A 21,900-nucleotide genomic window follows, 5' to 3' on the forward strand; every position below is an offset into this window, starting at 1 on the left:
AGAAGCTGTCACGGTCCCATGCCTGCACCCACCCTTCACCCCACACTTGGGTTGTCATGGTGTAAATACTTACCTACAAGTCTAAAAGTCCACAAACCACACCCAAGACCTCTGTGACTTGCTCTACTGCTCTATCATACCTAGACTGCATACTTTTGAAGTAAGAGGGACTGTGGAGTTATTTCCCTGACATATCAGCTGCCCATCAGGTGATGCAATGAGTAAGCCATGCCATCATCAATCCCATCTTTTAAATTGAGGATTCAGAGGGAAGTGTTGTGGCTACCTTTAAAAAGCAACCAAATCACTAAAAATTGTGCTGACATTTGACTCAGCTAGACACTATACTACAACAAAGAAAATTATTCCAAGTGAAGCACTGTGATTCAGGAAAGAAACCAACCAGAAATACACAATCGGTATCTAACACTGTAACATTAGGTAGGACGTTAAATGCTTTCTCAAGCCTTTCCCTCTAAGCCAGTTTTTGCCAGAAGACAGATTTTGGATGTGAGGTCATCTTTTTTAAACACAAAGAATTTTTAACATTTTTTTAAGAGGTTTATGTAAGATCTCTAACAAACCTGTATGACATTGATTCTCACGGAGTGAAGGTCTTGCATAAGAAAGTCTCCTTCATGGAATAAATACACAGACTCCTTCCTACTCAAAATTAGCACTAAAGTAAGTTAGATCCTTACTGTAGTCATATAATAGATTATGCAGGAGACAGAGTTACTACATCTTCTATTGAGACCTCTGTTTATATTAGTAGGCTATGAATTGTTAGTTAAAATAAGCTCGACGCTCAGTAAAGCAGCACCTTCCTTGTCCTTTGAGTTACCAATCACAAGTGCCTTACAAAACCAAAAGTCACACCAAAGCCTGTCACCATTACTCCAAGCCAGCCGTTCTTCAAACAACATTGGAGTATGCACTAACACGTAAACAAGAAATTCACCTCGCTGCTGCACACACGCAGCTTTCCTGTTACTGTCTGTTCATTCCACAGGCAACACTCATACCTAGCCAGGGAGCAAACCATTATTTTCTTGCTCCATTAGATGTTCTTAATTATTTTTGAAATACAAATAAATATTTTTTAGTCTTCAGAAGAGAGAACAAACTAACGTGGGACCTTCCCCTACTGCACAAGCCACTAGGAGGTATGCTTTTGCACAACACCGTACCTACGCACGTCATGATTCCCAACGCCAAAGCTCATCCACTTCCTCAGCAACTGTAATCTCCATCTTTCATTCTAGTAGGACTCCTAGCACTATTACTGGAAAAGGTAAGGAAAGTAACCACATTTACATATACAGTACTCCCATCAGCAGTTTTCCCACAGTAATTGTTTTTCTAATAAGAATTTCCTTATTTCTCTCAAATGTGACCTTAAGTCAGTGAGGCACTCTTGCTTAGAAAAGCAGTTTGGGCATGGGGTTTTTTTGGGTTCTGCTTACTTTGTGACACTGATGCAAATGAAGCGGTTTGGGGCATGAAATAGGACAGAGACAAACTTTGAATGAGAAGAAGTTGTGAACTGAATGAACCAATTTTTCTAAATACTCACTTTATTGAAATAATTCACATTCTCTACACAACCTTGTGGCATGCAGATATCAAAGAGTGTTTTGTGATCTTTTTAAAGGGATTTAGAGAAAAATTTCTTTTTCTTTTAAAAGAGGTCATACATTCAGAGAACTGTGTTGCTCCTGCTAGAAGACCCAATCCTACAATCAATCAGATTTTGCAGACTCTTGTGTCCATTATCAAATCTTATTAGGGAAAACAGCGTTCCCAGAGAGAAATGAGGATCTGCCTGCAGAGACGCAACCGAAGGGCTAAGACCAGAGCTGTCATTTGGTGAGTGCTGGCTTTCATTATAGTGCAAGAATGTTATCTCCTCTGAATAAACAAAAACATTTCCTCTAGCTGGAATGACAAACCCCTTTGAAAATGTTATATTACCTCATCATAGATTTAATTGCTGTTGCTAATCAGGAAGAAAAGAAAACACAAGAAACAAAGACGTATCTTAGAATTGCATATGAGGCACGTATAATTAAAAAAGAGCATAACATGGTACAGTATCATAAATTAAAGAACAGCCAGAATTCTGCCTTAAAAGTCCTCCACATGAGAGAAACCAGAAGTTAAATTTTAACACTAGAGGAAACAATCCTATTTTAAAATTTTTTTTCAATTGACAAAGACATTTTCTCCACATTTCTAATTCTGTCAAATTAAGCATTTTTCATTTTTGTTTTATATTTACAGATAGAAACTGACAAGCCACTAAGTAAGATTTATTGCTTTCTTTCCTGTACCTGACTGCCTTTCCCAGTAGAGTAAGGAATGAATATTTCAGTGCAAAAGCAGGAAACGAGAGCAGAAAAATGAGCAGGGACAGGCCACTTTGCTGCTCTTCAGAACACTGAATAGAAATCCTTTCAGTGTAACAAATGTTGATTTAGGTTTAAAGCGATCTGCTAACAAAAGACAACTCTCTTAGAAGAACTTGTTCCAATACCTTCTTCGCTGAAAGACAATCTAGGATTTTTGCTATGTTTGCATCTGTTTTATTTTTACAATGAAAGATTAGAAATGCTACAAAAATTGTGGCACTCCACCTGATGTACCAGAATACTTGAACTAGCATAGGATGAAATCTTCCACTATCTTCAATACCAAGTGATACCACAGTTAAGTGTCATATTATTTGAAAACATTTCCTATAACATATTTTCAGTGTTTATGACACCTGGATAAGTTACCCAGCTGCTGGCATTAATTCAGCAGCAATTACTGCTTTTACAATTATTGTCACCTTGACATTAGCAGGTGGTTTTGAGTTTAATTTCATTCAGTCCTCACTTAGTCCTGGCTGAGCCAATGTCAGTTATCTGTGCTACAAGGTGAGGAGACAGTTAATAACATTTCTGGAAACAAGCGCTGTCATGAGACACGTCAGTGTGGTAACCAGTACCAACAGAAGGAGCCCAATGGACTTCATTTAGGACCTTCACAGCTGTAGTACACCCAGAGCCAGAAATGCCGAGAGTGTGTTTTTAGCATTTTTCCTAGGGAACAGACTGGGTTCAAGACCAACTTGTGAGCTCTGGGCCAGCCCCAGTCCTGCTGGACCTGAGCAGAGCACACGTGAAATGCCACACCAACACATGAAGCCACCTCCATCCCAGAGCTGCACCCAACCTCACATCTTCCTGCCAGGATACGGAAGAGGACAGCATGTTAAAAACAAGTGGCTCCGCTCAAGGCTACACCTGCAGTGGTCAAAGACAAGTCAGAGCTAATCAGTGCGACTGCACACACTGACACCAGAGTCAGTATCATGCTCTTCAGCACTCTGGAGTTTTGGGAAGACTTTCTGGTTTGTAAGGGTAATGTTGGATTCCAAAGCACCTTTGCCCATCTGCACTGCTTTGCTCAGAGCTAATAAGCCTCCCCAGACCAGAGGGATGGCCAAGCGGAGCAGGCCTGGCTCTCCTTGGGGTTGTACCAACCTGAAGCTCAGAGGCTTGACTGGATGCAAGAAGTTTCCCTACGGAGGCAAGGGAGTGCTTCTGCTCTAAGCACCCAGAAACATCCCACACTGCCTGTGCTGCCTGAGCCAAACCCACCAAGCGGGGCATCCCAGGCTTACTCAGCTCAGAGAGCCAAGAGCTATGTGCTGGAAATTTAAATCAGCACCGTTTCCATAAAAGCACAGTGAAGGAGACAAAGTGTGTGTTAGCTCCTTTAAAAAGCATGGTTTGTCACACCTTCACCCAAGAATTTTGACCAGGCAGAGCAGCATTTTATTTTATTGAGAACAAGTCACCTCCTCCTTGGAGTTAGCAAAATGCAACTGGTCGGGTTTCTATCCCATTGGGATGCCAGCAGAGGGAGCACAAGTTAAGCTGCTAGACAGCACGTCACAGGGGCATCTTGGGGTTAGGAGATGTCAGAAATTGCAGGAAAAGGACTACATTAAAAAAAAAACAAACCCAAAAACTTAGTTTTGGTGAATAATCTCAGATGGTGCCCTCTCATTACGATTCTCAAAGCAGCACCAGTTCTCATACAAATCTCTCCGTCACACATATAAACAACATCACAGCTGTATAAAGCAGGAGGAATGTTTCATCTGAAAGTAATGACAATCTGCAGCCATTCCAACAATCCTGCTCAGCATCAACCATCATACAGTGCTGGGCTGGAATGTGTTAAAAACCAAATGGTTTTCAGTGGAGAAAGCTTGGAAAATATAGATCCTGTACTAAAAGGGGGCTTTCTATCCCAATCTAAGGCTGAAAACAGCCACAGGGTAGTATGTATAACAAGATCTTCAGTACAGGAATCCAAAGCTCATCTTTGACACATCTGCAAGAGCAGCAGGCATCAGAGTGCTCAAACCTTGCAAAAGCTCTTGGCACTTAAGATGCTGTGGCGATTCAAGAAGGTGCACGTAAGTTTCCAGCTTTTGAAAATTGTGATTGTAGAAGTACACAAATAACCTTACTGGAGAGATTCGGGCAGCTTGTGGTATCCATAAGCAATAACTCTATCTCACCTGCCAACTGCCAGAGCAGTACTTGTCTCTTTCACAACTTGAGGACAAAACACACACACGGGTAAGCTTTTAGAGTTGTACTTCCCTTTCCAGAATACTCCAGTACGTTGTCACCAGACTGTAGAACCAAATCCACTTTAAAAAGACAGTTATTATGAAAATTAGATTACATTTCTGGGGAAAAAAATTAAAAATACCTTCTTTTATTCAATTAGCCTTTTTTGTTATGGTTTCACTGATGGCAAGAAAATGAATTTTCTTTTCTAGCTGTTTATTGTACCAAAGAAGTTACATCATACCATAGAGCTTTTCCCCCTGTAGAAAAGACTGTAGAGAACGTAATCAAATGGAAGTAACTGGATTAGTGAGAGATTTCTAGATTTAATCCAAATGTACATAGCAACAAGCACAAACCCCCTCAAGTTATCAGCAGTAGCTAACACATGTAATTACTTCAGTTGTTTTTTAACTGAAGAATTTCTAAGTAGATATAGTGTGTTTGAAAATCTTATTTTAGGAGGCCAGTAATAAATGGTACAAACCGGCAGAAAGAAGGCAAGTCATAAAACAAAGAAATATTAATGTACAGTAACTCATACAAATCTGACTTGCACTTTAAAATTGGAATGAAGGAAGAAGTTGCTAAATAACTGCAGAATTAAAAAATCATAAAGGAAGAGTTTGTTCCAGTTATATTTAGTTATTTCCTTTTGTGCTATTCATGTGTATTTAAGATTGCTTACACAAACTCCAAGAACTATTTAACAGGAAGAACTGTTAGACCACAAGAGATAAAGTAACTGCTAATTTACCTACTAATGTCAAGAAAGCATTAGTTTTTTTAAAGGTTATGTATACTCGCACAATTAAAAGTTCAGCTACAACCTATTAGTACCTTGAAAGCTCATGAACTGACCATTTAATAATACCTGTGTCGTGATAATTCAAGAAAAGGTGGTAATGAACGTAGTAAACAAACTTTAACACTTGCCTGTAATAAAAGGAATTTGGTAGGTATGAAAGCCTTTGAGAGTTCCTCACCCCAAACTCAGGGCGGCCTTAATTTTTCAAGAGGTGAGATACACAGCATGCACAATGAGTAATGAGTTGGATTTGCTGCATATGTGCAGATCAACTGTGCGCTGGCAGCTGGCTCCCGAGGCCCAAACCACAGGTAACAAGACTCATGCCTACAAAAGCTGTGCTCAAATCTTAAGATTCTGAAATCCCACACCACCCCAAATAAATAAATTATGGAACAGCTCCGTGTCGGTAAATCTGTGTCAAAGATCTGGGATGCCATTCTTGCATCCTGTCAGCACCAGAAAATGTGGAATCCCAGGTCTCCAGTCAAATAAAGCACGCGTTTCTAGCAAGGGCAGATGGCAAGCTAGCAGGCATTAAAACTGTCAGCAGCCCACGATGGAGGGCTGAGCCCACACGAAAGAGCTAGTAGAAGTTTTAAATCTGTTTTTACCCACATAACTGGAACAGGATATTAACTCACTATATACAGGTATTAACACTATGGTATGTCATGCTCTGAGCAACGGGCAGCACTGAAGAGGCACCATACAACTTCACAACTAAAGGATGAACAGACACTATCACTAAAAAACTCCTTCCCCAAGCCCCTCCATCCCCAGCAAAACAAGCCCCCCTCAAACCTGCAGAAGTCTGATATTCAAATGCTTGGATGCTGGTGAGACACACTGTCAGCCCTAGACTCTTAGACTAACACCAGGCAAGGATGTCAAGAGCACAAAATATGTCATGTATTTAGCACTCAGGTCTTCTACAGTCAAGGAATATTTGAAAATATATCGGAGGTAAGTAAATATGAATGGAATTAAAAATATGGCATATTCAATGGAAACTTATTATATTGTGAAGTGATACAGAAAACATCCGGATGTCATCTTAGAGGTTTGTGTTTTTCCTGATTAAGGAAACAGCTGCCTTAGTAAAATTACTCATATCCACCAGTAATGAAGAGTATCTTTTAGCACAATTCCTCTGTTAAGCCACAAGCATCTGCTTCCTAATTTTCTTTTTATTTAATCTTGTGTACCCAGCCCAAGTGCTGTAACAACAAATTTAAATAGCTGCCTCATTTTACATCTTGCAAGTTATCATATCTAAACAAAGAATAGCACTTTGCATATGAAACTCTGAAGCAGGTGACCATTGAGAGGTGATTTGCAACACCATCTGTGTGAAAGCAGGGGGTGGGGTGGAGGAGCCTAATAAACTTTGCATGGTGAATCAGTAATTACATACTTAATGTAGCATAAAGTGCTAACATAAGATTCATTCTTGGCCTTGTAAATTCAACTGTATCTTAATTCCGATAACATTAAGTGATTTAGAGTGATGCCTTCACTCTAAAGTACACTCCTAGACCACGGTGGCAGACACAGAAAAGGCTAAAATCACTCTGGGTAGGTAAAGGATATTCTATTTGCTTTTTATTGTTAACAGCAAATGGAGAGCTGTTTGTTTCAGCCAGTGTTACCTGATACTTGTAAGTTTGTTCCAGCTGTTAATGGAAAGAGTTTTAAATTATGTTTATCAAATATACAGGTATAACAACAGGGACAGGATACCAAGTATGCCTACTTTAATTGTTCTTCTACTTATTTTTTTTCTAATTTCATTCACTCACTTCAACATTTTACTCCAACATCAGAATAACAGCTTAATGAAACGACTCTCAACAGTTGGAATCAAAAGAGTCCCTGGACAAAAGGGTCCAAAGCTCAGGATCTCCCATATTCTGCCATCTTCTCTGAACCGACCACTAGCTGATGGGTACCTGCAGAGCAAACCTGGCCAGCTCAGTGAGCCAATGGAAAAAAAAGTAACTACTCTGTCTTTTTGGTCTGGTCCCCCTCAGAAGGGTGGTCTTCCTGAATCACCACATAGCCTCAATCTGACACCATCACAGGTATTTGAAGTCAGGTATTTTTATAGTTCATAGGCCAGTCCTCAAAGGTTAAAATTTGTACCGCCCATGTCCTGAGACCAGGTAGCACGGAGCAGCTCTTCTCCAGCCAGCTCAGGGTTTGTTCCTTCTGGAGGGAGTTACTCCTATTGCTGTAGCGCAATTGGCATGGGTCTGCAGTGGTAGTGCTGGGGCCCTGAGAAAGGAAAGTCTTCCTTTTCCCTGTTGTTTTCATGCAAAGTGCTCCAGATAGCCAAGAGGCTGTGTTTTCATGAAGCTGTGAGTGAAAGTTCACAGAATGGCTGAGGCTGGAAGGGACCTTTGGAGTTCATCTGATCCAACCCCCCTCCTCAAGCAGGGTCACCAGCTTTAGCTGGTTGCCCAGGACCGCTCAGCACGAAGGATGGAGACTCTGCAATCTCTCTGGGCAACCTGTGCAGTGCTCAGTCACCCTCACAGTAAAAACGTGTTTCCTGATGTTCAGAGGGAACCTCCCGTGTTTCTGCTGAAAGTTATATATCAGTGTTATACATATATTGTGGCACAGCACTAAGGCATGTACAGGGCAGTGTCATAGTACAATCCTAGGTGACTTTTCTCCAAGCTATAGCTTCAGTAGACACTGGAACAAACTATTTATCAACAAGAGTCTCCTCTTGTAAGGTAGTAGTGGCTTTCTTTAGTGTTGTGGTTTAACCCTGGCCAGCAACCAAGCACCACCATTTAGAAAGAAGCAAGCAGTAAACTAATAGTGACAATAAGAACAACTAATAACTAGTGAACTAAATGCAATGCAGGTGACAAAAGGATTAGGGCAAGGAACAAAGCAGGATGAGAATCCAAACTGACAAGATTGAATACCAAAGTTTTAAAAACAAGTCATGATGTTGGGCACAGAGTTAAGAGAGTTCCAAGCTTTACGCAGTTTTCATTAAATGCAATAAGCTTAAGGAGTCTCATTTGCATTAAAGTTTACTCTAACGTCCTTTACCAGAGATCCTCTGTTCCTCTTCACACATGGGCAATTCCACTGGCCATTAATTTGACGAGTTCATGGATACAAGGAGGACAGACAAATTAAAACCCACTCTGAGTGTTTCTTCTACATTTTAAACATATATCAAATATAGTGAGTATTCACTGAAAACTAATGTTGTATATTAAGGCTATCCCTTGTTTAAACAGTAAAGCACTTGATTTAATCCTTATACTAGGGTTGAAGCCGACACAGGAATTTCCAGGTTTTGTGACCTCAGATACCAGAAACATCATGAATATCTTAAAAAGTAAAATAATCACAAGTATAAAGACAGTGCCAACCGTCACTCTGACAGATTTACAGCATGGATCCCTTAGGAACAAGCCATTTGACCATAAAACTCTCTCACTGATCTTTCTCTGCCACCAGCAGCTACAGACTACTTCTGTTCCGCTTTTATCTATACTGAAAAGGAACCAAGAGTTTTATCTGTTCCGGCCCTAACGTTTCAGTGGCTTCTCAGATTACAAGTGAACATTGAGGACCGACACAACCACTGCTACTTCTTCCATTTGTTTTGGTAAATTCCATTAAAAACAATGGGACTGAGAAGGTGCCATTTGGGTAAATTCAGCCTGGATTTGCACCTGTGCAAATAGCTTAGCTTGACACAGTGACAAGTGAGTTTTGTGACACCAGCAGTTGCACTGATGATGCATTCCTAAGAAGTTATTTTTCAGGGGAGAGGAATATGTTAAAATTTAGCGCACACTGCAGGTTCCTTCCTCCCCAAGACTTCTGATGCACCATCTAGCTGGCTTTTTACACAATGTAGCAAGAAAAAACTTCTTTTGTATAGCAGGAAAAGATGACAATGGTTTCTTAAGTCAGTGATTTCTTTCTTGTTGTTGAGATTTCTCTGAAAGACAACAGTCACTGAATTGCCTGATGAATAACGGGCACATCCAAAATGAGCCTAAATAAAGTGTTTGTGTATTTCCCTTAAATTAAATATAAGAAATGTGAACTGTCTTGTAGTTCTTTTTATGTAAGCCAACCAGGAGGCTTCAAGAGAGAAGAACTATGATTTAAGAAGCTGCTTTTATGTTTTAAGTTAAATCATCAGGCAGACTAATTCAATTCCTTTCTGTTTACTGTAAGACTATTTCTCTTACTGGACAAGCCATAGAACTAAAGTAACTAAAATATAAGGAGGCAAGCAGACATTTCCAATTCTTAAGAGTTAGAAACAAGTGCTCTGACTGAAAAAGCAGTGCTGCCAGCAAGTCATAAATTTACGAGCAATTCAACTGCTTCTCTGAATTCCCTGCAGTTAAAACTTTTTTTTACAGCTAAACCTCAAAGTCATTCCTGTAATTAAACAGCCATAAGATGTTCTCTCCAAAGATTAACATTATTTTTGAATGCAGTGTATATTTGGAGGAAATAATGGTTAGAAGTATTCGTTAAGATTTCAAGTATGCAAATTGGCATGTATAGGTATAATTACATTGCTTTTCACAACCCCACCTTGTAGCAAGGGAAAAGAAAAAAAGACATCACAGTCATGTAAACTCTCTCAGTTTTTACCAAAACTCATGACATTGCTTCAGTGTTTTATTTTGCTGTTTGACTGAAGACTTTGCAGGTTTCACTGAATTATTTTTATATTTGATGGTATGTAAATGAAAACATTACAGTACCTTAAGTGTAATTCCAAGTTGTAACTAGATATAAAAAAAGGCTTAAAAGTATGGTTTAGAAAAGGGGCATCTTAGCACCAGCTACAACCATTACTTTTACCGCCAACTGTCATAGTCTGTCAAGAAAAAAAACGGTTGAGCGGGGAGTTCTTCTCGCTCTCTCAGTAAGTCTTTACTTTTGGCCTTGGGTCGGTTAATAACCATATTAACTTAACATACAACCTTCAAGCAAATCAGAAAGGCTGATGGCATTTAACATCGGAGTAAGTCTGCCCAGACATGCAGAATACCATTCCCATAGTCTCCTGCTGCAGTGTGGCAATGTTTGCCCAGAGCATCTCAGCAGTTATTGATCTTGCCTGGAATCAGGAAGATTATTTGTTCTTCCCTCTAGAATATAAATGAAAAAAAAAAAAAAAAAGGCAACTCTGGAAAGAAAAGACCGAGCACAGACTGAACAATGTTTTTAAGAGATACCCTACAAGCAGCAAATGCTGATGAGAAGGTTTGAAGTTATTCACTGGTTTTGCATGATAAAAGGAAAAAGATTGAAATTGTCTGTATACTATGAATAGTGTTTTTAAGAACAAGTTGGGGAAAATAGCATCCTTTAAGAAACGGCATTGTGAGCTGCTGACTTTGTTCTGCAGCTGTTGGTTTGAAGAAAACAAAAAAGAGTTGTCAAAGAAAAATGGAAGAGAATGAATGTCACAGCATATCCTTTTCGCATGATGATCCCGAGGATCTACTGGACTGTAAAGTTATCTAGTCATGCTTGCAAAAATTAAGGACAACTTGCCCCCCAAGGGACAACATGACTTTAAAGCACTAACTGGACTGAACCAGCTTCCAAGAACAACTAGTATGGTTATTTTGCTAAGCCTGCAAAAGCAGATAACTGCCTAAAGGCTGAAGAAAAAAAATAACCAGACACATCCAGTTCTTCAGATTAACTAGTTACAGAGCCTTTTTGGTAGTTCAATGCATCTGAATCATAAGAAACAATGGAACAGGCCCTTGATGCCAGAAGGACAACTGCTTTCTGTTAATTTAAGGTTGACCCTACTGCAGCAACACTGATGCTGGAATGATCTTCCTTGTTTGCTTTAGAGTTTTGTCAGTTTACATTGGGTTAGGGTTGGGTTTTTTTGCATATTAAAATAAGCTTTTGAGCGTTCATGTAGCTGAATGATGACAGTCCCCTCCATACTGTACTGTCTTAATTAGCTACTATTTAAAGAGTTATCAAGGTCAGGTGGGCTAATGTAAGCAATCAAAGGTGTTCAATGAAGACTATTGGAGCTGAAGACATCAAACAAAATCCAAGTTCTTCAGAATATCTGACCAACTCCTGACCTCTCTTATTATCTTATGCTTTATTAGAAAATTAAACAGTAAGATAGCTGACCAGCTAACCCCTGTGGGGATACAAAAGTATACTTGTTGACAAAAGACTTGCAATGTAAACAGTGAGCTATGAACCTGAACCTGCTGTTTAAATACATCCTAATCTGTTTTTTCTTGAGGAAAGCAAGTAAGATTTATATGAAACGCTGGCACTACATACTACTCCTCTTTTTCACCTTTCAAATCTTCATGGAAGTGATTTTATTCATCCTCTTAAGTCTCTGGCTTAAGAAAAGTTTGCAGTTTGCCCTTTCTGTGCACATAGGCCTAGGTAAAATGAGCCGTTGCATTCATTGATTTGAGGAAAGCAAAGATTTGTCTTTCAAATGCTCCATGACAGCTCTGTTTAGGGACAATCACCTGCCAAACCCCCAGATTCCCCTTGGCATCATTTTTGCTGGAAGTGGCAGAAGATTTTTCATGTGAACGTCTTTTCCAAATTCCTTCTCAATCTTTTGCACATAGGGTGGAAATACAGTCTGCATATGACAGAGGGAAGCTTTTGGCACAGGAGAGACAGGAACTGCACTCATTTATCAACCACAACATTTATCAACGTTATTCAACTGTTGCATTTGTACAAACAAATGCAAAACAAATAGCATGTGGATTCTTGCATTTTCTGAAAAAGCTGGTAAAAAGCTCCCTCCTCATCTTTCCTTTCAAATCTTTCAGATTTCTATTGTTTGAAAAGCATAAACAATAGATCCTGCCAAAAAACCCACACGGGCCAATTAGCACCCTCCATAAATTGATCTCAAGAGTTCACGCTAACTTAAGGGCAGTGAACTTTCTTTGTATCCATTTCAGGCTTGATCTACTGAGCAAGATGTATTGCTAAATCCAAAGGAGAGGAAAAGAATATCCGATTCTTCTGCAGCAAAGATGCCATTATCCGTACCTACTGCTGGAGGCATGAAGGGCATTCAAGAACAGCAATGATGTCTGCTTCTGATTTCAGACATTCAATTTTCTTAATGATTTTCAGTTAGCTTGAAGCAGCAGGACTTGTACGTGGCACAAAGTGGTGTTTTGTAACAAATCTCCACTCTGATCCGTCAAACAGCAAATTGGATGAGGAGCTTTCCCAATTTTATCATCAGTTTCTATTCACTTCATTTGTATTTAAAATACTTAAGAATTAACTAATGCTTACATATTCTTTAATAGAAGTAATTTAAATTTTTGAAAAAAGATATGAAAGTAGAAGGATTCTTTGCTCAAGTCAGATTTGGGAATCTGATGGAATGCCTTAGTAGTTGCCAACAGAACAAAAAACCACAGGAATATTCTACTGGATGGTTTATGCTTTTATCTTCTCTAAGCTAATAAGGAGAGGACGTTATCATCTACTTAACTCTCAACTTAATGAAAAATAACCTCTGGATCAGAGTCAGTCTACGGAGACAAAGCACAAAATGGAATCTTACATAAACTAGCTAAACATCGTGAAAGATTTAGATGAAGAAATGAAGAGTTACTCTATGCTCAGAGTAAAATGCAGGTACATACTATTTTTACCTGTACTTTTTTGGGGGAAAACAACTCAGTATGATGATTCAATAACATTTATTACTTATCACTTAATTGAACTTTTATAATACATCTGCAGAGAGAATATACTTTCCCAAATATTTTATATAGCCTAGAATTAAAGGAGAACAAATTAATGTTGATCTATTCCCATTGTCAGCACCGACTGAGATATTTTTATGTCGCTTTCCTTTGCAAAAATAAGGCAGATTCTTGGCTTTTAAATTACATGTAAGGATTATTCTTTAGATAGTATATTTGCAACAATCTCAACACTGCTTGCAAATGGCTCCACAGAACCATGTATTTAACCACATGTTGTACATTTTATATTAAATTTGCAGAACAGGACAATCCCACTAACTCTCCAGGCAATATGTTTTTACTCTCCTTTTATTCTGCTTTATTATTGCAATTGCATTTGATGCTGCAAAATGACAGAACTGAATACTGAGATAAATGAAAGAGAAAAACGTCTGGGAGACTGAATTTCTTTGCAGATGCACGGTAACTCTGGACAGACTATTAATAGCATATCATTTCTTCTGTATAGTGTATTAACCCACATACAAAGAATTATTCTTTTGGGTCTATCTAGAGCTGCTGCTCAAAAGGAAAGCATCCACACTAGTATTTCTGGTAGACATGCCCTCTCCAACTGTTCTGTAGAACCACAATCAAGTGAAACTGCGGGAGCTGGTTGAGAGCCAAATCCTCAGAACAAACATACCACCTCCCTCTCAGTTGCTTGAATTCTATTTAATAATATAGCTCACGAGCTCATGTCAAATACACCAGCTGTTACAATCACAAACAGATATTACTTAGCTCTCATTATCATCCATTCTCCTTTCTAACAGTTTACCAGCTGTAGCATCAGACTACAGTAGTCTGGAGGTAAGCAAGGATTTTTATTTAATGTAATGAGCAATAAAGCATTTCTGTTCAGTTATTTCTAAAGTCAATGCATGAATGCAAAAGCAGGTCAAATAAGTTTGCCATGGGACAAACCAATTTTTTCTGTTGTTTTGAAAAAAACTCCCGAAACAAACTGCAAATGGGAAACTACTAGAAGTGAAGAATGTGGTTATATACAGGCCAGAGTTCTAAACACATGTTTCTCAGACCAAAATCAGGGCTTTGGCTCCTGGTTTCTTAACAGGCATAGTTATGGCAGCTGCAGCAGGCTATCACCATAGCTGCTCTGTCCCCCTGCTGTGGATATTCATGCTGATGACAGACATCTGAAACAGAAACATACCCACTGCTGAACTCCAGCAGACAGCAATTTACTGAATTAATGTAAATTGCCACTATTTTCACTTTACATTAGAGTAGCCTGAGGGTCTTTATCATGAGGCACAAAAATTGGTGACAGAAGCTGATTGCATGGCTGGTATACAGGTGGCAGAGGCTCCACAAGGCTTCAGGCACTAAGGGCTGAGTAAAAGTTCCCAGTCATGGTATGTATACATGTCATCAGTAACTCCAAAGCCGAGAAGGAAGACGTTGTGGTTTCATCCCAGTCGGCAACTGAGCACCACACAGCCGCTCGCTCACTCCCCCCTGCCCCTGGGGGGATGGGGGAGAGAATCAGAGGAGTAAAAGTGGGGGAAAAAAACCCCCAACCTTGCGGGTTAAGAACAGTTTGATAATTGAACTACTGCTACGACTACTACTACTGGAATATACAAAGCAAGTGATGCATGATACAGTTGCTCACCACCTGCTGACTGATGGCCAGCCAGACCCCAAGCAGCAGCCCTCCAGCCAGCTTTCCCCCAGTTTCTATACTGAGCATGACATCATATGGTCTGGAATAGCCCTTTGGCCAGTTGGGGTCAGCTGTCCTGGCTGTGCCCCCCCCCACCCCAGCTTAGTGTGCATGTCCAGTCTTCTCAGTCAGTAGAGCATGAGAAGGTGAAAAGTCCTTGACTTAGTGTAAGCACTACTGAGCAACTACTAAAACATCAGGGTGTTATTGATATTATTCTTGTACTAAATCCAAAACACAGCACTATGCCAGCTACTAGGAGGAAAATTAACCCTACCCCAGCCAAAACCAGGACAGAAGAGAAGGAAAACCAAGAAGCAAAATTTGAATTAAGTGCAAGACTGGAAATCAGCATCTCTGTCACCATTTTTTGCAGTTTCCTCATCATTGTGTGTGGGGCTAGCTTGAGAGGCAGAGTTGTACAGAGCACCTGAGCAAGTAGCATTGGGAGAAAGGGGACAGAAGTATTAGGAATGAAGAAGCTTTTGGAGTATAGGGAACCTATTTAACAGAGATGGGTTTCATCAACAGCGACAGTATAATTGTGCTGCAGGAACTTAAGAGACAAAAATAGAAGACTGAAGGGCAGTCTGCTTGGAACAGCAGAAGAATAGTCTACATCAAAGAAAATCTTAGGAGTCAAGGTTATCTCCAGAATGTGAATCCACAGGGATTCTGTAGAATATTTTGATGCAGCTAGCAAAGGAAAAGAACAGCGTTAGTTCTATTAAAGGTGGTGAAGAGACTGAAATACTAACGGAGATTGCAGACTGTGATTGTGGGTAACAGAGGAGACTTTAAATCCTTCTCTGTCCCTGAGTAGGCTGTTAAGTGCTACATCAGAGCAGCTATAAACCATGCTTTTATACACTGTAATGACAGCCTTTTGCAGAAACTCAGGGTCTAGAAGAGAAAAAGTAGCTCTTGACTTAGTTTGACATATTACTGTCTAACAGGGGCCACATGCTCCAATTCAACATGCTGTTATAAACACAAGGTTCCCTTTGGTAATGTTTAAGTTTGGAAAGAGAAGACAACCTGCTGAAACAAACTTAGAAAGGAACAGCCAAATGGGTAAAATGCTTGGAAATGACTGGATCAAAGATGAGGTTCAGAGTCACATGATTCAAATCAAAAGGCTCAGATGACTTCTCTAAAGAAGGTAATTAAAAGCAGAAGTATACTAAGTCCACTTAAGGAATACAGAAACTGACAATGTCTGACAAGTTAGAAGAAAAATTTTAAGTCAGGCTAAAAGTAATTTTTGAATAACAAGTTTTTAAAGTTAAAAAACAAAAAGAGAAACATGAGGCCTGCTAGAGAGCCAGGAGGAACAATTAAGAGACGTCTGTGTAAAAGAGCACAGTGCATGAAACAAAGCCATTCCAGAAAAATGAAATTTGCCCCAGTGCTCAGTCTTGAAGAACCTAGGCAGGTTCCCATGCAAGGAGATTCTTAAAAGGACAAGCCTAATGCACTGTCCCAATATTGAGGCTGGACTAGATGACCTCTTCAGGTCCCTTCCAAGCTGAATGACCTCAGGATTCTATGAAATTCAGAAGGTAAAAACATGACACCACTGAAGTACTGATGTTTCACTTAAAGTGGCAGCAGATGGATGGTAGGTGGCAAAAAGGACTCAAATCTGAAAACAGGGCTGCAGAAAACTATTGGCAATTGCAGTTTTCTAGTTTCTACCAAACAGGGAATTCTACTGCCAGTCTGTGAAGATGCTTAAGGAGGAGTTAAGTGGCAGTCACACAGAAGTGATCAAGCTGATACTGTATGCCTGGAGTTTCAAACAGCATTAGAAATCAAGCTTCCAAGACATAAAAGGAAAATTCCTCTTGTTAATTAGTGTCAAGTTAAGTGAAAGGAAGTGGGAGATAAAACATGCGGTCAATTCTCACACTGGGGAGATAAGATCCCCAAGGCATCTTATACTGAAACTTACACCCCTGATTTGCAGAAATAGGCCAATACCTTTGTACAGGTGACAAACTTCATCTTCCCACTATTCAAGATTGCTAAATGATTAATTATATTTTTTTGTATTTATGGAATTTAAATATTCTCTATGAAGTGAGACCTCTACAAGAGAGGGAGAACCAGATAAAAGTAGCTACAGCTAAATTCTGGAGAATGTCTTAGCACTATATGAAGTCAGCAATGTTTTGTGGTCAGCCTGGCAAAGGCAGCTCTAGATCAATAGCATCTGCATCATTATTTCATGTCTGCTCCTCATTAACAAGACAGCACTGCCATCACTGATGGATGGTTAAGTGGGCAATGATTATGTCTGAAGTCAGACAGGAGACCAAGATCATCAAGTGAGGTTGAATAGTGGCACTGTAACTCCTATTCTAAATGCAGATATAAACTAATTAGGTGGTATGTCATCACTTTTTTTTTCTTTTTTTTTTTCCTTCTTTTTTACTTCTAATTAACAGTTGCTAGAGAGTAATAGATGTACAGTTTGTTTTAGTATTTTTTTATTCCTTCATCCTGATCACGATAAATTTGTGTTCCTTCAAATAGGATATACTGCCAGATTAAAAAAAAAAAAGAAAAAAGAAAAAATCTGTCATATTTCTGCTTCATGCCATGGAAAGAAATGGCAATATGAACATCATTACCAACTTTGTCTTCCTCCGGTGAAGATAACTATCTTTAGTCCTAGAAAAGAGAAGGTTATATTATGCATGAGGAACAGCTGCTGAATCCAAAATATTTTAACTCTGGGGAAAAAAACCCCCACTCATCCCATTCAAAAAATGGAAAAGCTTCAAAGGAAGCTAGGAACTTACCAGCTGGATCTGAAACTCACGTGCTCCTTATTCACTGCAGAACATTTTGGATTTACTTTTTTGCTGCTCATACAAACAGCAATTATTAAAAGCTCCTTCTATTTCTGCCTACACAATGTACCCCCTGACTGTGGAACCAACCTTCAAGTAAAACAGTCCCCTTATTACACAGCTTTAGCAGAACCATCTATCAGTAAACCAGCAGAGCTCGTCAGATCAGTCTTTAGGCTTGTATCTCCTCTACAAGCAGTGCAATACTCTCACCATGACTTTCAGCACCACTATCACAGTTATTCCCAACAGTGAAGATGACAGCACTCAGAAATAATGTTTGTCATCTCCATGAATTCCAAGAAAAGTCCTAGCTGCTGTTAGAGGACACACCATTGTGCTCCAAAAGTTAACAAATTACCTCCTTATATGACTACATTTGGAAGTGTGCTTATTTAAGCAAGAGGGGAAAAAAAACATCTGGGTCTGCAGAACAGGGGATCTTGTTGCATGCAATACTCCTGACCCTTGGTATACCGGACTAGTAAGTACTACAAAGCATTTGTATAACAAATCTCTCCCTTACTAGACATCTTATTTTCCAGTACAAAACCAAAACACATCACATACCAAGTTGCTTACAAGAGGAATCACATGCCTACTAATGAATTCAGGTTTAAATTAAACAAAACAATCAAGAAAGTTTGCAAATAAATCAGTCCTGTTCCTATATTTTAAACTTACCATATTACAGGCTCCTCCAGATGCTTTCATACAAATAAACAAACAAACAATACTAGCATTACTTCAAAGCAGCCAGGTTTATTTTTAATAATCCCTTACAGCCACTGATTCATGGAAAAATACCAGGGAAGCAGCCACATGTAATATTACTATGAGGGACTTTAAAAAAAAAAAAAAAAAAAAAGCAGTCCTTAAAAAGTTACTTACCTTGAAATGAAAATTTCTAGTATCTGTAGCTGGTTTACAAATTAAGTTTGATATTTGACTGAAATTCTTTCTAGCTTGGGCTTAAATAGCAATCATAAAATACAAAAAAAGTAACAAAAGTGTATGACCCTATTCTAGCACTTTTAGGCATTTCATATTCTAGTAAGGCAGAAATTCTAGGAAGTTTAATATCATGCATCTCATAGCCCTATTTGTGAGTAAGCAGCACACAGTTATCGAGGCAAAGTATTCAATTTGTTCATTTTTAAAATTATTCACATTGGTGCCTTTATCTAAATGAACTATTATGTGAGCAGGATGTTTTAGGAACTACTCAGTATGATAGGGTATTCTTTAATCATGATTAGTTAGACTTAGAAACGATTACGGAACATACAATATGTTGCAGATTTGGATCATTACCCATGGAAATGTAATTCAGAAGTACAAACAATAATTATTTTCATCACTCCTTTTACTGAAACATAGCTTTCTTTAATTAGGATATAGATAAGTGTGTACAGCAAAGATAAGATTTTTTAATAGTTAATCTGATAAAGAATAAAATGAGCTTTTTACTGAGAAAGCTTAATCCTCCAAACAGCCTGCATACAGGTTGTTCCACCTCCTTAGGAACACCCGCTAATATAATGGGCTAAAGGATGATTAAAGATGTGTTTTCTGTGGGGACAGACAGCCTCTGGGGACCTCAGTCCTTTCCACACCTGCCAGCAGCACCAGTGAAGGACAGACCCCTGCAAATTGGAAACCTCACACTGCTGCAGGGCTGCTCTGTCCTCCAAATGGCTGCATCCCGCTCCTCCCATAGGCAGCAGCTGGGTATGGCTTCAGTGTTGGATTTAGGAAACAAATTGGCAAGTTTCCCCAAATCTGATAAAGGGAGAGCATGCTGAGTTGCACTCTCTAAGCCACTAGGACAACTGTTAGTTTAGGAACATTATTCTGTCTTGGACAGCAGATGTCTATCAAAGAGTATGAAAACCAGTGGCAAGCAGGGATGGTGTCTTTTCCAGCCTCCAAGAGCTCAGGACCCTCCTTAATCATACATAACATCTTTGTGTTCAGAGGCCCATTTTAATTTCATTAACGAGTCCATTAATTTTTAGAATGGACAATAGATCCAATTTCACTAATGTTCCACTGCAGAGAGTTCCACTTAATTATGCATTGTGTGAAACACCTTCTTTTGTTTTAAATATTTCCTCATTTTGTTTGTACAACAGAGTTTCATTTGAACACCAGCGTTGCTATCAATCTAGTCCAAGAGGTGGTGGTAAAACTGCCTCTCTAAAGGTGATGGAACGGTTGAGAAGCAATGACTAGGTGTTACTTAGGAGAAACTATATGCACTGATTGAAAGTGAGCCTGCACATTAACAGACCCAAGATATAAACCATCAACATATATATATAGGAAATCAACAGCACTGATAACAAATGGTTTAGGCATTTCTTGGCAGACAACTGCCACTTCATGTAAAGGCTCATGTGCAGTCCTCTACCAGCTTGTTGTCTGCCAAGAAGCATCCTCTGCTTCTGTCAGAACCAGTTAATTAAAACATAGCAATAGGTTATACTGGAAAAGTTCATTCCTGTTTGTGAGACGTAAATCTGCAGTGAAAAATACAAGTATTTAATCACAGAAAGAAGAGCTTTCAATTCTATTCATCCTTAGATATGCTTACATTTAGTTGCCGAGTTACTGTAAGAGGACAAGTGATTTCCTTCAAGAGTTGGAGATGAAACATTAAGCAAAAAAATACTTAGTAAAGATGAAGAAGCCAGCTACCAAGCATCTCTCAATTTTTTTAATTATTTAGTGTGAATTTGAAATGAGCCTAAGTGCAATTTTTTTCCAGAAAATTGTAAGACAGTTAAAATAAAGAAAACTCTGTATTTTAAAACATTAACATCTTTTCAATGCCACCTACACTCAGGACAGGACCATAGCAGGTAAGTAGGTAAGTTTACTTAAGATGTAAAGTGTCAGAGAAACATTGCCTCCTTATAACTGCTTTGTCAGGTACATGACCAAATCATACCTGCTAAGGCAGCTTTAACATAATGATAAATTTTAACAAAAACCAACATGCACATCACAGAATTTAAGTTAATTTAAAGTGACAGGTTCAAAACAGAGCTTTACCCAGTATTTGGGAAATCTACATATGAAAGAAAATTATACATCTTCAGGGTTTTGTAGAGTTTCCACCAGTAATTGCTTTGGATTTAAAGAAACCCAGTGATAAAATTCAACTTATGGTTAAGGAGTATTAACTTGTGTTAATGCTACAATAAAAATACTACTATAATCCAGAGACAGGAACAAGAGTTTAAACTAGTAAGCTTAAAGACTTTTCAAGTGCCAAGCTAAAAATTTAAAATATCACAGTACCTGTGACTTAGTATAGCCTTCTCTAAATATATTACAGAAATAATTGCATTAGTTAAAGCTCTTAAATTGCTGCTTCATCCTCTCCAGAAACCATGACAGGCAGAGATTAATAGGATATTAATGCTTTAAAGCCATTCAGATATATAGGTTTACCAGTTATCCTTTCGTTCTTAACATGTCTTTTCCATGCAAGTTGAAGCTTCAGCTTCAGGAAGGCCAACTGAAGTATAGTTTAGGGGAGTTAATATGCTCCAAATCAATTTGTGAAGCAGGTACCTGATGCACCAACTCTACCACTACCATGGCACAGGAACTCTGTAATTACACACTCCAGCACGAAGCCCGGTAAGAATGTACTGAGTATGGTTTCAACTCAGGAAAAAAAAAAAAAAAAAAAATCATTTAACTCTAAGACTTACACAAAGCAACAGTAGTAGAAGCAAGAAAATCTATTGGACAGGTCTCTGCTGTACAAGCCATTTTCAAAGTTCTAAACGAGTTTAATTCTGATAAATAAAATTATTAAACTAAAAGTTAACTACTTATCTAGATGGTGATATTTCAGATAAGCCATGTGGAAATATCTTACCTCTTCTCCTGAAAGATAGTAAGCTGAAAGTAATCCACCGACAAAACGGATGTTCACTTCAAATACTGAAATTTCAGCATTCTGTTGAAATAAACAAACATAGTTTTATTCCATGATACTTTTCTGTATGGCTTTGGTTGTGGTTTTGGTTTGGTTTTTTGTTTTTTTTTAATATGCATGCAGGTATTAATCTTCAACAGCTGTAAATGGCAAAACATAGAAGATGGT

The 21,900-nt window shown here is 38.8% G+C and overlaps 1 protein-coding gene across 1 annotated transcript in view; it reads right to left on the reverse strand.

Moving 5' to 3' along the window:
* The window catches only part of MAN1A1 (mannosidase alpha class 1A member 1), a 154,118-nt gene that overhangs the window by 71,955 nt on the left and 60,263 nt on the right, over nucleotides 1-21,900 (reverse strand). Inside the window, exon 4 of the mRNA XM_035900687.1 lies at nucleotides 21,673-21,753. Within this exon, the coding sequence (XP_035756580.1) occupies nucleotides 21,673-21,753 (81 nt within the window). The remainder of the gene's footprint in view (nucleotides 1-21,672; nucleotides 21,754-21,900) is intronic.

Source organism: Egretta garzetta, unplaced genomic scaffold (genome assembly GCF_000687185.1).
Source record: "Egretta garzetta isolate BGI_Z169 unplaced genomic scaffold, ASM68718v1 scaffold18, whole genome shotgun sequence".
NCBI lineage: Eukaryota > Metazoa > Chordata > Aves > Pelecaniformes > Ardeidae > Egretta > Egretta garzetta.